Source organism: Aotus nancymaae, unplaced genomic scaffold (assembly GCF_030222135.1).
Source record: "Aotus nancymaae isolate 86718 unplaced genomic scaffold, 86718_ANA_hifiasm-v0.15.2.pri h1tg000028l, whole genome shotgun sequence".
In the NCBI taxonomy this organism is placed as follows: domain Eukaryota; kingdom Metazoa; phylum Chordata; class Mammalia; order Primates; family Aotidae; genus Aotus; species Aotus nancymaae.
Genome location: NW_026988441.1, coordinates 35,735,824 through 35,748,036, shown reverse-complemented (window position 1 = coordinate 35,748,036; position 12,213 = coordinate 35,735,824). Strand labels below are relative to the sequence as shown.

The window sequence follows — 12,213 nt, the reverse complement described above, 5'->3', positions numbered from 1 at the left end:
CCAGTCACGCCCCCTTGTACCTGTCACATGCACGTCCATCAACTGGTAGGTGGTTCCCAGCCAATGGGATGAGGCATTCAGGGTTTTATCTAGAAATACTTGCGCCACCACACTGGGATCCAGATTGGAGGAGAACAATGCCTTAACTGTGACCAACATGGAACCCATCCTAGGCACAGAGATCACAGGAATTCAGGTAGTACTCAGCACCAGCAGCAGATCACGCTTGCTGTTTCTAAAGAGCCAAAGGCCTAGAGGAAACTGGTGGCGGGGGTGGGGGGGTGCCCAGCCGCCTAGAGAAGGGTTCTGATAAAAATGGGACCCCTTCGGCTGGGCGAGGTGGCTCATGCCTGTAATCCCAGCACTTTTTCCCTCTTGATTTCTACTTTTTATTTTATCGTATTTTATTTTTGAGATAGAGTCTCACTCTGTCACCCAGGCTAGAGTGCAGTGGCTTAATCTCAGCTCATTGCAACCTCCGCCTCCTAGGCACAAGCGATCCTCCCACCTCAGCCTCCCAAGTGGCTGAGACTACAGGTGTGTGCCACCATGCCTGGCTAATTTTTGTATTTTTTTGTAGAGACTAGGTCTCCCTATGTCGCCCAGGCTAGTCTTGAACTTCTGGGCTCAAGAGACCTGCCCTCCCTGGTCTCCCAAGTGCTGGGATTACGGGCGTGAGCCACTGCACCAAGCCTAATTTTGATTGCATTTGTTTTTAATTTTTGTGGGTACATAGTAGGTGTATATATTTATGGGGTACATGAGATGTTTTGATACAAGCATACAATGCATAATAATCACATCAGGGTAAATGGGATATCCATCTCCTCAAGCATATATCCTTTGTGTTACAAATAATCCAAGCACACACTTTTAGTTATATTTTAAAATGTACAATCAAATTATTTTTGACTACAGTCACCCTGTTGTGCGAGCAAATACTAGGTCTTATTCATCCTTTCTATTTTTTGTTCCCATTAACCATCTCCATATCCTCATTTGAAATACAAAAATCCTTGAAGTTTAGAAATACACAAAGTCAGTCCTGTGTCGGGTGACCCTCCCCTTCCCAAGTGTAGATATCTTCATTCATTTACCCAGTTATCAGAGACCTGAGTTCAAATCTCAACTTTGAGGGATTTGGAAAGTTCACTTTTCTGACCCTCAATTTTCCCATCTGCACAAAAGGGATGATCTTTGCCCTCAACTCACAGAGACTATTGTGAGAATTAAATGAGAGGAGGCTGGCTGATGTTAGTAATTATTATTGGGCTATGATTTTGAGTTCTACATCAAAAAGTTATCTTTTCCCAAGTGTCCAGAAAAAAAAGAAGGTGGATGCTGGGAGTTGGTGGCCGCATGAGGTTAATCCTCACTCCCTAACTTGAGGATTTATGGGAGGAGATGGTAGGATTAGCTAACAGGGATGTAGGGGAGAATGGATACCCCGGTGGGGACGTGTAGCCCAAGGGTGCTCAGAGACACAGCCGCGAGCTTGCCTGCTGCTTGAAACCTTCAGAACTTACGTCAAGTTGGTGACCAGGCAGAAGCGGAACGCGTCATGCAGTCGACTGCCTTTGTAGAGTGTGGTGACCTAAAAAGAGGGGTAGTGGGTGAGATGGAGGTCTCTTGGGTGTGGACGGGCCGCTGATGCCAGTGGAAAAAAAACACAGGACTCGGAGCAAAGGGGATCAGAGTTCAAATCCTAACTCTGCTCCTAAGGCACCATGTGACCCTAGGCACACCACGCCCCTTTCTGAACCTGTTTGCCCATCTGGAAAATGGGGATGGTAGTCAAGAGAGCACCTTTGGAAACTGAGAGAGAACATAGAACATGTAGGTGAAGCGAAGCATTTGAAATCATCACTTAATAGACAAGTCAGGTGGAAGAGGGAGAAAAGCACACAGGGCAGGGGACATGGGAGGGAGAGAGGTGCCTCACCTTGTCCTGGATGTCCCTCCGCAGGGCGATGTACTCTGAGGACGCCGGGTCTGGATTACTGAGGTTCCAGTTGACGATGCGGAAATTTATCTGGTACTTGCCCTGGATTGCTGAATTCTGGGGTGCGTAGCCTGGAGCCACAGAGAAGACAAGACCACAGCTGGGTGGGGAGATGTTGATCACAAAATGCAGAGCCAGCGTGGCCCAGGGGTCCCCTCCCTACTGTCAGAATCAGTCACTTTCAGGTCCACGTGCTGGGTATTGCAGGAGCTCTTAGATGGAAAGTTGCCCCAAAGAGGGAAATCTGGAATTTTACGTGGATTCTCCTGAGCGGAGCTTTCCTGCATGTGCTGTGCAGTTTCCACTTCTAGGAATGCATCCTTTTTGTTTCCAGCAAAACTTCTGTTCATGCTTCAAGAGCCCAGTGAGAGGGAGCTCCAGGACAGCAGGGGCCCATGTTTGTATTATTCACTATTGTGTCCTGGTGCTTAGCACAGGGCTGGGCATGTAACACCCTCCTCCAGGAAGCCCTCTTTGATTCACTCCACCTCTCAGCTCCCATAGTACCCTGTTAATAACAGCAGTAGGGTCTTTACTGTGCTTCTGATTTTTGGTTCACTCAAGTATGAGTTTTTCAGAGACAGAAAAATGTGTCTTCTATCTCCAGACCCAGCACAAGGCTTGAGGCAGAACAGCCACATATATGTTTGCTGAATGAATCAGTGTGTGTTCTAGCAGAGATACTAATCTTTCATTTGCTCACACATTCAATGATTCATTCAATACGATGATGTGCTGATGTGCTGAGAATTGAGGGTACAGTGGCACTCACATCCTAATTTTGTTGAGCTCACAGGGTAAAGGGGAATCAGAAAATTTTTTTTTATTTTATTTTATTTTATTTATTTTTGAGGCAGAGTCTTGCTCTGTTGCCCTGGCTGGAGTGCAGTGGCATGATCTCAGCTCACTTGAGTTAAAGTGATTCTCCTGCCTCAGACTTCCAAGTAGCTGGAATTACAGGTGGCTGCTACCATGCCCAGCTTATTTGGGTATTTCTAGTAGAGACAGGGTTTCACTATGTTGGCCAGGCTGGTCTCAAACTCCTGACCTCAAAAAATTTAACAAGTAATTACAGTAAAGTGTGATAAATGTCAGTCTCGTACCCACCTAGGAACTTTGGGACCATGTACAACAGGATTTCTCACCCTTGAAATTATTGGCATTTGGGGCTGGATCATTCCCTGGGGTGGGCATCTTCCGTGCACTGGAAAATAGGCTACCAACCCACTAGATGCCAGTTGCATCCTCCTTCCTTCCCTGAGTTGTGACGACAAAAATGTTTCCAGATATTTCCTAGAGTCTCTCGGGGTGGCGTGGAGCAGAAGTGTCCCCCAGTAAGAACCGCTGACACAGAGGATCCTCATATAGAAGGAACTGCTATACTGTCCCAAAGGATGCCACGGCTTAGCCATTTGGGCTTTGAATTGAAATTCATTATGGACGAACCAGGGGGGCATTATGCTAAGTGAAATAAACCAGACAGAGAAAGACAAATACCACATGATCTCACTTAATATGTGGAATCTGAAAGAGTCAAATGTGTAGAAGCAGAGAATAGCATGCTGGTTATCAAATGTGTAGAAGCAGAGAATAGCATGGGGTGTAGGGGTGGTGATAGAGAAAATGGGGAGATCTTGGTCACAAAATACAAACTTTTAGTTACAAGATGAGTAAGTTCTGGAGATCGAGTATAAAGCATGGTGATTTTTTTTTTTTTTTTTTTTGAGATGGACTCTCCCTCTGTCACCCAGGCTGGAGTGCAGCGGTGTGATCTCAGCTCACTGCAACTTCTGCCTGATTCAGCCTCCTGAGTAGCTGGGACTATAGGTGTTCACCACCATGCCTGGCTAATTTTTTGTATTTTTAGTAGGGATGGAGTTTCACCATTTGACCAGGCTGGTCTCGAACTCCTGACCTCATGATTCGCCTGCCTCAGCCTCCCAAAGTGTTGGGATTACAGGCAGAGCCACCGTGCCCAGCCAAAGCGTGGTGGATTATAATTAATAATACTGTATTGAAAACCTGAAATTGTCTATGAAAGTAGACCTTAAACGTTCTCTCACTCACTCACACAGATGCACACACACAAACGGTAACTGTGACATGACAGCAGTGTTAACTAATTTGATCATTCATAAAGTATACATATATTAAATCATCACATTACACATCTGAAATACCTACACTCGTATTTGATAGTTTGGTTGCAGCCAAGTTTGAAACAAAAGTGAAGGAGAAAGAGGCAATTTATGACATTAATTTGGTAAGAGAATTCCACGCTACTTACTCAAAATAATGGGAAAGACCCTCTCCTTGGTGGTCTGGGGAAGGGTGCCCCCTAGCCAGGCCTTGGGTTGTTTTTTTTTAGAGAGAAAAAAGAATACCATAGGGACAAATAATAGTCATGGCAGGCTGGGCATGGCACTCACGCCTGTAATCCCAGCACTTTGGGATCACCTGAGGTCAGGGGTTTGAGACCAGCCTGGACAACATGATGAAACCCCGTCTCTACTAAAAATACATTAAAAATAGCTGGGTGTGGTGGCATGCACCTGTAATCCCAGCTGTTTGGGAGGCTGAGACAGGAGACTTGCTTGAACCCGGGAGGCAGAGGTTGCAGAGCCAAGATTGCACCATTGCACTCCAGCCTGGGTGACAGAGTGAGATTCCATCTCAAAAACAAACAAATCCCCAGAAAGTCACTGTCAATCCAAGTTCAGCCTGACACTTACCGTTGATGAAGAGGCTGTCCCTGTCCAGGACATAGAAGCCCAGTTGGGTGACACCATGGCTTAGCTCACTCAGCTCCCAGTAAAGCTGCTGTATGTCCAGCCCGGGGCCCGCAGGGTCAGTGTGGTAGGAGCAGGTGGTATTCACACCAGTGGCTTCCCCATCCTTCTCAGGCCTGGGGAGAGAGGGATTTGAGGATTTGAGGATTTGAGAAAGGTCCTAACACCTCTGCAGGTAAAGACCAGAGGAGGGAGGAGCAAGGGAAGGCTGAGAAAGGGGTGGTCACAAAAGGGGTGGTCATTACTTGCAAGTGGCCAGGAAGTGGTCTCACCTGAGGGAGATCAGTTGGCAACCCAAGTAGAAGGGGCCCATGCTGCTCTTCTGGAACAAGGGTCTGAGCTTGAGAGGAAGGAGGAAGAGGGTAAGCAGAGGAACAGAGGTTGGGGTAGGATTTATCCCACCAGGAGCCTGCTGGGACAGGTCTCACCAGGTGCTGCAGGACCCTCTCTGTGGAGTTGAATGCAGCTGAGCCGTTGCCCATGCCTGGTGAATACTGGAGGTTGGAGATGGTGAAGTTGAGTATGAGCGTCTTCAGGTGGTTCCCTGTGGCTGCAGGAGGAGAGGAGGAAAGACATCTGCACCTGAAGGCTGGTCTGAGACTAGATCAGAGTCTTGCACTCACTATTAACGGGTGTGGCCATCCCAGTCAGAAGCTATGTATCTCCTCCCCTCCAAGTAACACCAACTCCCTTTGCTGAATATTCATCACATATATCCTCTCTCTCCTCCCCATCCCAGTTCAGGCCTTATTTTCTCTCACCCTGATTAGCACCCTGGCAGACCCACTGGATGCCCTGTCTGAAGGGCATTCTTCTCTACTGAACACGACAGGAATCTTTGTGAAATGATACTCTCACTAGGGCTGCCCCTGCTCTAATACTATCCACAGCTCTCTATGGCCTTCAGTGTTAAGTTCAAATTTCTTGACTTGGCATTCAAGGCCCCTTCCAATCTGGCTCCTACTGACCTTTCAGTCTCACTTATCCATCCACTCTGGGTTAAGCTTTACGCTTCATCAAACCAAATTCCTCTCACTTTTCCCTATATTCTATGCTGTTTCTGGTCACTGAGGCTTTACTTATGGAATCCTCTCTTTCAGTAATACTATTCATGCCCTATTTGCCTGAATCACTCTTACTCATCCTTAAAGACTCAGTTCAGGTGAAACTTTCTCCAGAAAGCCCTCCTTCTTCCCAACTATGCCAGGTGTCTCACTCCAAAACATCTGACATTATATCATAATGATCTATTTATGTCATAAGACTGGAGTCTCCACGAGGGCAGGTGTCTGACTGAACTGCTAGTCTAATAGTTGAGGAGGAAAAGTGGCCCCAGATACCTGTTGTGGCTTCTGACAGAGGAGGCAGGAATGTGGTGGCTGGCTTGGGAGCTGTGGAAGGAATAGTCCATCAGAGAGGAAAAAGCCCACCATCCCGTGGGAGAAGCTCCCCTGGCCTTCATCAGTGGTCCAAGCCAGGATGGCCATTCACAGGTGGCCCATAAATGAGACTGAGGGAAGGAGTGACGGTGTGAGTGGAGGGGAGAGCAAGCCTGTGAGTAAAATTAACCCAAGAGAGTGAGGAGGGGTGGTGAACAAGAGAAAGGTTGAACAAAGAGGATAGATGGATGGATGGGCAGGAAAACAAACGGGATCAAAGAATGGAAAGAAGGTGGAATGTACAACTGGTGAGTCAAAAGAGAAGGCAAGAGGGATAAAAATGAGGAAGAGAAGTTGGAGGGATGAAAGAAGGAAGGAAAGAAAGAACAAGGAGGTGAATTGGGCAGGAGGATGGGTAGACGTACCAATGGATAAGTGGATGGATGGATGGATAGAGAAGTGAATGGGGAGAAGGATGAATTAACTGAAGAACAGAAGGAAGGAAGGACAATTGGGTGAGTGAGGAGAAGGCTGGGTGGAGAGATAGATGGGTGGATAGATGGATAGAAGGGCAGAAGGAAGGAGACAGGTGAATGGGGAGAAGGATGGATGGATGGTGATGGATAGATGGATGAAAGGATAGGTGGAAGGAAGGATGAGCAGGTGAATGGGCAAGAGGATGAGTGGGTAGATGGGCAGATGGATGAATGGATGGAAGGAAAGAAGGAAGGAGGGACAAGCAGATAAATAGGCAGGAAGATGAATGGAGAGATGGATGGATGATTGGAAGTTCAGAAAGAAGGATCAACAGGTGAATGGGGAGAAGGATAGATGGATGATGGACAGATAGATAATGGATGGATAGATGGGTGGATGGATGGATAAAAGGACAGATGGAAGGAATGAAAATTGGGTGAACAAATGGAAGGACACATGGCTGGGTGGATAGGTGGATGGATGGAAAGAAACAAAGAAGAAAACAGGTGAATGAAGAGGAGGATGAGTGGAGAGATGGATGGATGGATGGTAGATGGAAAGATGGATAAAAAGACAGATGGAAGAAGGACAAGCAGGTGAATGAGCAGGAAGATGGGAGGATGGATGGAAGGACAGAAGGAAGGAGGGGCTAGCAAGTGAATGGGCAGAAGGATGGGTAGGTGGTGGATGAGTGGATGGACGGATGGTTGGATAGATGTATACGAGGATAGAAAGAAGGAGGGACAAACAGGTGAATGGGCAGGAGGATGGGTGATGGGTGAAGAGATGGATAAAAGGACAGATGGAAGGAAGGACAAGAAAGTAAATGGTCAGAATAATGGGGTGGATGGATGGATGGATGGATGGATGGATAGATGGATGGATGGATGGATAGATGGATGGATGATGTCTGAGAGATTACCAGAAGGACAGAAGAATGGATGGCTGGAAAGATAGATGAGTGGGTCACTGGATGAGACAGTGGGCAAATTAAGCCAAAATCACTTGAGTAGCCATCAGAGTTTGTAGCTTGACAATGAGGTCCCTGCTGGGGGCACTTGTAGGAGATTTTGTTATCAGCAGGTATGGACTAACAAGGTCATCACCTGACCTCAACCTCTATCCCTGTGGGGAATGCTTGTTCAGACTTCTTCCTCCAACCCAGAGGGGCATGGAAAATTCAGAAAGCCAAGACTATGGCTGCAGGTCTAAAAACAGGCCAAGGACCCAGCATTCCTTCTCCCACTGAGACGCTGCCCCTCACCACCTCAGGGGACCAGCCCGAATTTGGGGCAAGCTTCCTTTATGAATGAGGAGAAAAGCTTGGACCAAGACCCATAGAGATTGAAATGGGCACTGGATTCACAAACACTTACTTGTAGGAGGCTCTTCTGGACCAGGTTCATTATAACCTAGAAACAAAGAAGTCACATGTAAGAGGAGGTGGTGGAACGGTCCCCGATACACCATGCTTTTGTCCACGTGGAGCCTCTGCCTGGGTGTCCTTCCCTTTGTGTATCTAGAGATTGTGGATACATTAACGTATCATCTAATATTTGACTTAAATGTCTTCACCACTAAAAATAATTTCCTGATATTTCAATTAGCACTGACCCTTCCCTACACATGACTCCAGCATGCTTCCAATGAGAGACTCTCATTACCTTTGTGTTCACAAGTCTTATCTCCTACATATTCATCCATCCATGCCCCCACCTCCCCTTCCAGGCCTCCTCCAATCTATTCCTCCACCCAACGAATGTTTATTAAGGGTTTTCTATGAGCAGGGCTCCCTTTACATTTGGGGAACATAGGGTAGAATAAAACAGTCTCCGCCCCTCTGGAGATTACATTAAAACAGGATGCACATGTAACCTATCTCTGTCCCTGGTGCCAGGCACAAGGCCTGGTTAATAGTAGCTGCTTGGTAAATCTAAATGAAGGAACAAAATGAAACATATAAGCCACACAGTTTACAAGGGGGGACATCTGAACAGGTCCCTGCAAAGGCCAAGTTGAAGGGACCTGATGTCAGCTCAGATCATCAAGACCCAACCTGCACCTGGGTGTTTATCACAGCTCTACCCACAATAGCAAAGATGTGGAATCAACTTATGTGTCCATCAACAGATGAATCGATAAAGAAAATGTGGTATACATACACAATGGAACACTGTTCAGCCATAAAGAGAAATACAACCATGCTGGCAAGGTGGTAGAGTAAAAGGAATGCTTATACACTCTTGGCTGGAGTGGAAATTAGTTCATCCACTGTGGAAAGCAGTGGGGTGATTCCTCAAAGAGCTAAACATAGAACTACCATCTGACCCAGCAATCCCATCACTGGGTATGTGCCCAAAGGAATATAAAGTTTTCTATTATAAAGACACGTGTTCATTGCAGCACTATGCACAGTAGTAAAGACATGGAACCTACTTAAATGCCCAGCAATGATAGACTAGATAAAGAAAATGTGGTACATATACACCATGGAATACTATGTAGCTATAAAAAAGAATGAGATCAAGTCCTTTGCAGGAACATGGATGGAGCTGGAGCTTATTATCCTCAGAAAACTAAGCAGGAACAGAAAACTAAACACCACCTGTTCTCACTTACAAGTGGGAGCTAAATGATGAGAACACATGGACACATAGAGGGGAACAGCACACACTGGGACCTACTTGAGGGTGGAGGGTGAAGGGTTGGAGGAGGCAGAGGATCAGGAAAAATAATTAATGGGTACTAGGCTTAATACTTGGGTGATGAAATAATCTGTACAACAAATCCCTGTGACACGAGTTTAACTATATAAAAAACCTGCAAGTGTGCCAGGCACAGTGGCTCATGCTTGTAACCCCAGCACTTTGGGAGGCCAAGGTGGGCGATCACCTGAAGGTGGGAGTTCGAGACTAGCCTGACCAACATGGAGAAACCCCGTCTCTACTAAAAATACGAAATTAGCTGGGCATGGTGGTGCGTGCCTGTAATCCCAGCTACTCGGGAGGCTGAGGCGGAGAATCGCTTGAACCCAGGAGATGGAGATTGTGGTGAGTCAAGATCGTGCCATTGCACTCCAGCCTGGGCAACAAGAGCGAAACTCCATCTCAAAACAAAACAAAACAAAACCTTCAAGTGTATGACTGAACTTACAAGTTAGTAAAAAAGAATGAATCCATGTCTTTTGCAGCAACATGGATGAAACTGAAGTCACCTTAAGTGAAACAAGTCAGACACAGACAGACAAATATCACACATTCTCACTCAAAAGTGGGAACTGAACAATGTGTGGACAAGAACTCAGGGAGGGGAATGATAGACAATGGAGGCTTGGAAGGGGGAGGGAGTTTAATCCCGGTGGGTGATGCGAAATTACTTACTGGATACAATGTATGTTATTTGAGTGGTGGATACTCTAAAAGCCCTGACTTCGCTACTTTATAATCTATGCATGTAACAAAATTGCACTTTTACCCTATAAATATACACAGACAATGGTGATGATAATAGTAATAATAATAATAAAGAACATCAAGACCCAGACTAGCCAAAAACTTACTGTGGGCATGGACAATCCCTTCCCCTCTCCGTGCCTCAGTTTCCCTCTTTGCTAAAATAAGAGTAATGAAAGCCCAGAATGTCTCTCTATATCCCTGTACGGAGTGCCCACTCATGGGGTCATAAGCACTGTTCTTGGGTTGGCAGTGGAGGGGATAAAAGGGGAACTATTTTATCAATTCTCCATGGCCATGCTTTGCCTCTCAGAGCCCCATATGGGGGATGCCTTTTTAAATGTTGTCTTTTCCTGGTTTCTAGACTGATGTTGACACCCAGTGTGCCTGAAGCTTAGACCCCCTAAGCCTTCCTGGTACTGGGGCCTCACGTAGGAGAGAAGCCCATTCCTCTTCAATGGTGAGAAGAAAGCAGGGTGGGGAAATGTGTTTTTTGTCCCCCAAATGCCCCCACCAGGACTCTTCCGTGAGTGAAACCCAAAGAGTGGAGCATAGCACTGAGTGCTGACAAGTAGAGTTCATATCCTGGTTCCACCACTGTCAAGCTATACCCACTTGGGTAAATTGCTTAACCTGTCTAAGCCTCAGTTTCTTCATCTGTAAAATGGGCCCAATCTTGCATGGTGGTAATGGGAGGGTCAGTGGTAATGCCAAGACTTGAACCCCAAGTCTTTCCTTAGAGACCTGGCAAACAGACAACCCCCTGACTGCAGCAGGGGATGGGGGTGGGGGGCAGGGAGATGGGACTGAGAGCTACTCACCATTAAGGTACAGGCTGTTTTTGTCCAGAGAGTAAGGGCCCAGCCGGGTGATGCCATGGGTCTGCTGGCTCAGCTCATGGAACACCTGCTTGGTAGGCAGACCTGGGCCACTGGGGGACTGCAGGTAGGTACAGAGGATGTCCACCTGTGTCTCAATGCTGTTCTTAGCAGACCTGAGGAGGGAGAGGTGCACCTTTGGGGGATGAAGGCCGCCTGGCACCTCTCCACTTGTGGTCACTGAACAACTCACAGTCCATGTTTTGGTCTCATTGACAATTTGCAATTTTTCTACCTGGCCTTATCTATCATCTCAGGATCTTTGCACTTGCTGTTACTTCTGTCTGGAAGCCTCTCCCCATTTCTCCTTACCTGGAAAACTTCCCGGTCATCCTCCAGGTCTCAGCTTAGAGGACTCCCTCCTCCCCCTCCTCCCCCTCCTCCTCCTCCTCTATACCCTCCCCCATCCCCATCCTCCTCCTCCTCCCCCTCCTGCCCTCCTCCTCCCCCCTGCTCCTCTCCTCCTCCTCCCCCCTGCTCCTCCCCTTTCCTCCTCCTCCTCCTCCTCCTCCTTCTATCTTCCTAGGCAAGGTCAGGAGCCTCCTCTGGGTCCCACAATCCTCTACTCTTCCCCTGTCACTGCCCTGGTCACCCTCTATGTAATCATAAATTATTTGTTCCTGTTCCTTCCAGAACATGGTCTCCACGAAGGAGGAAATAAACCAGTTTAGCTTACTCTTATTATATTGAAGCCCCAGCACCTAGCACCCCTTGACAACTCCCTGCAAACATCAAAGTACTAATGAATGGAGAAACTAAATATAGCGTGGACATCAAAGAGACACCTGCACATGTATGTTTATTGCAGCACTCTTCACAATAGCAAAGATATGGAACCAACCTAAGTGTCCATCAATAGAAGACTGGGTAAAGAAAATGTGGGATGTGTGTGTGTGTGTGTGTGTGTGTGTATACACATATATATGTACATTCAGCCATAAAAAGAATGAAATCATGTCTATTGCAGCAACATGGATGGAATAGGAGGCCATTATCTTAAGTGAAACCACTCAGAAATAGAAAGTACAATACTGTATGTTCTCACTTATAAGTGGGAGCTAACAGACTCCACGTCTACTAGCTCATGGTCAAATAGCATCTGTTCTCACTTGTAAGTGTGGGCATGGACTCCAGGTCCGTGTACACACGGACATAGAGTGTGGAATAATAGACACTGGATACTCAGAAAGGTGGGAGAGTGGGAGAAGGATAAGAAACCTCACTTACCGGATACGA

General features: G+C 46.8%; 1 protein-coding gene across 1 annotated transcript in view; it reads right to left on the bottom strand.

Annotated features, from left to right (window-relative positions):
• The window catches only part of MUC16 (mucin 16, cell surface associated), an 82,072-nt gene that overhangs the window by 13,690 nt on the left and 56,169 nt on the right, over window positions 1-12,213 (bottom strand). Inside the window, exons 62-70 of the mRNA XM_064380722.1 lie at window positions 10,921-11,093; window positions 8,024-8,059; window positions 6,132-6,182; window positions 5,220-5,341; window positions 5,064-5,131; window positions 4,735-4,907; window positions 1,943-2,073; window positions 1,527-1,594; window positions 21-169 (exon numbers count right to left, since the gene is read on the bottom strand). Of these exons, the coding sequence (XP_064236792.1) occupies window positions 21-169; window positions 1,527-1,594; window positions 1,943-2,073; window positions 4,735-4,907; window positions 5,064-5,131; window positions 5,220-5,341; window positions 6,132-6,182; window positions 8,024-8,059; window positions 10,921-11,093 (971 nt within the window). The remainder of the gene's footprint in view (window positions 1-20; window positions 170-1,526; window positions 1,595-1,942; window positions 2,074-4,734; window positions 4,908-5,063; window positions 5,132-5,219; window positions 5,342-6,131; window positions 6,183-8,023; window positions 8,060-10,920; window positions 11,094-12,213) is intronic.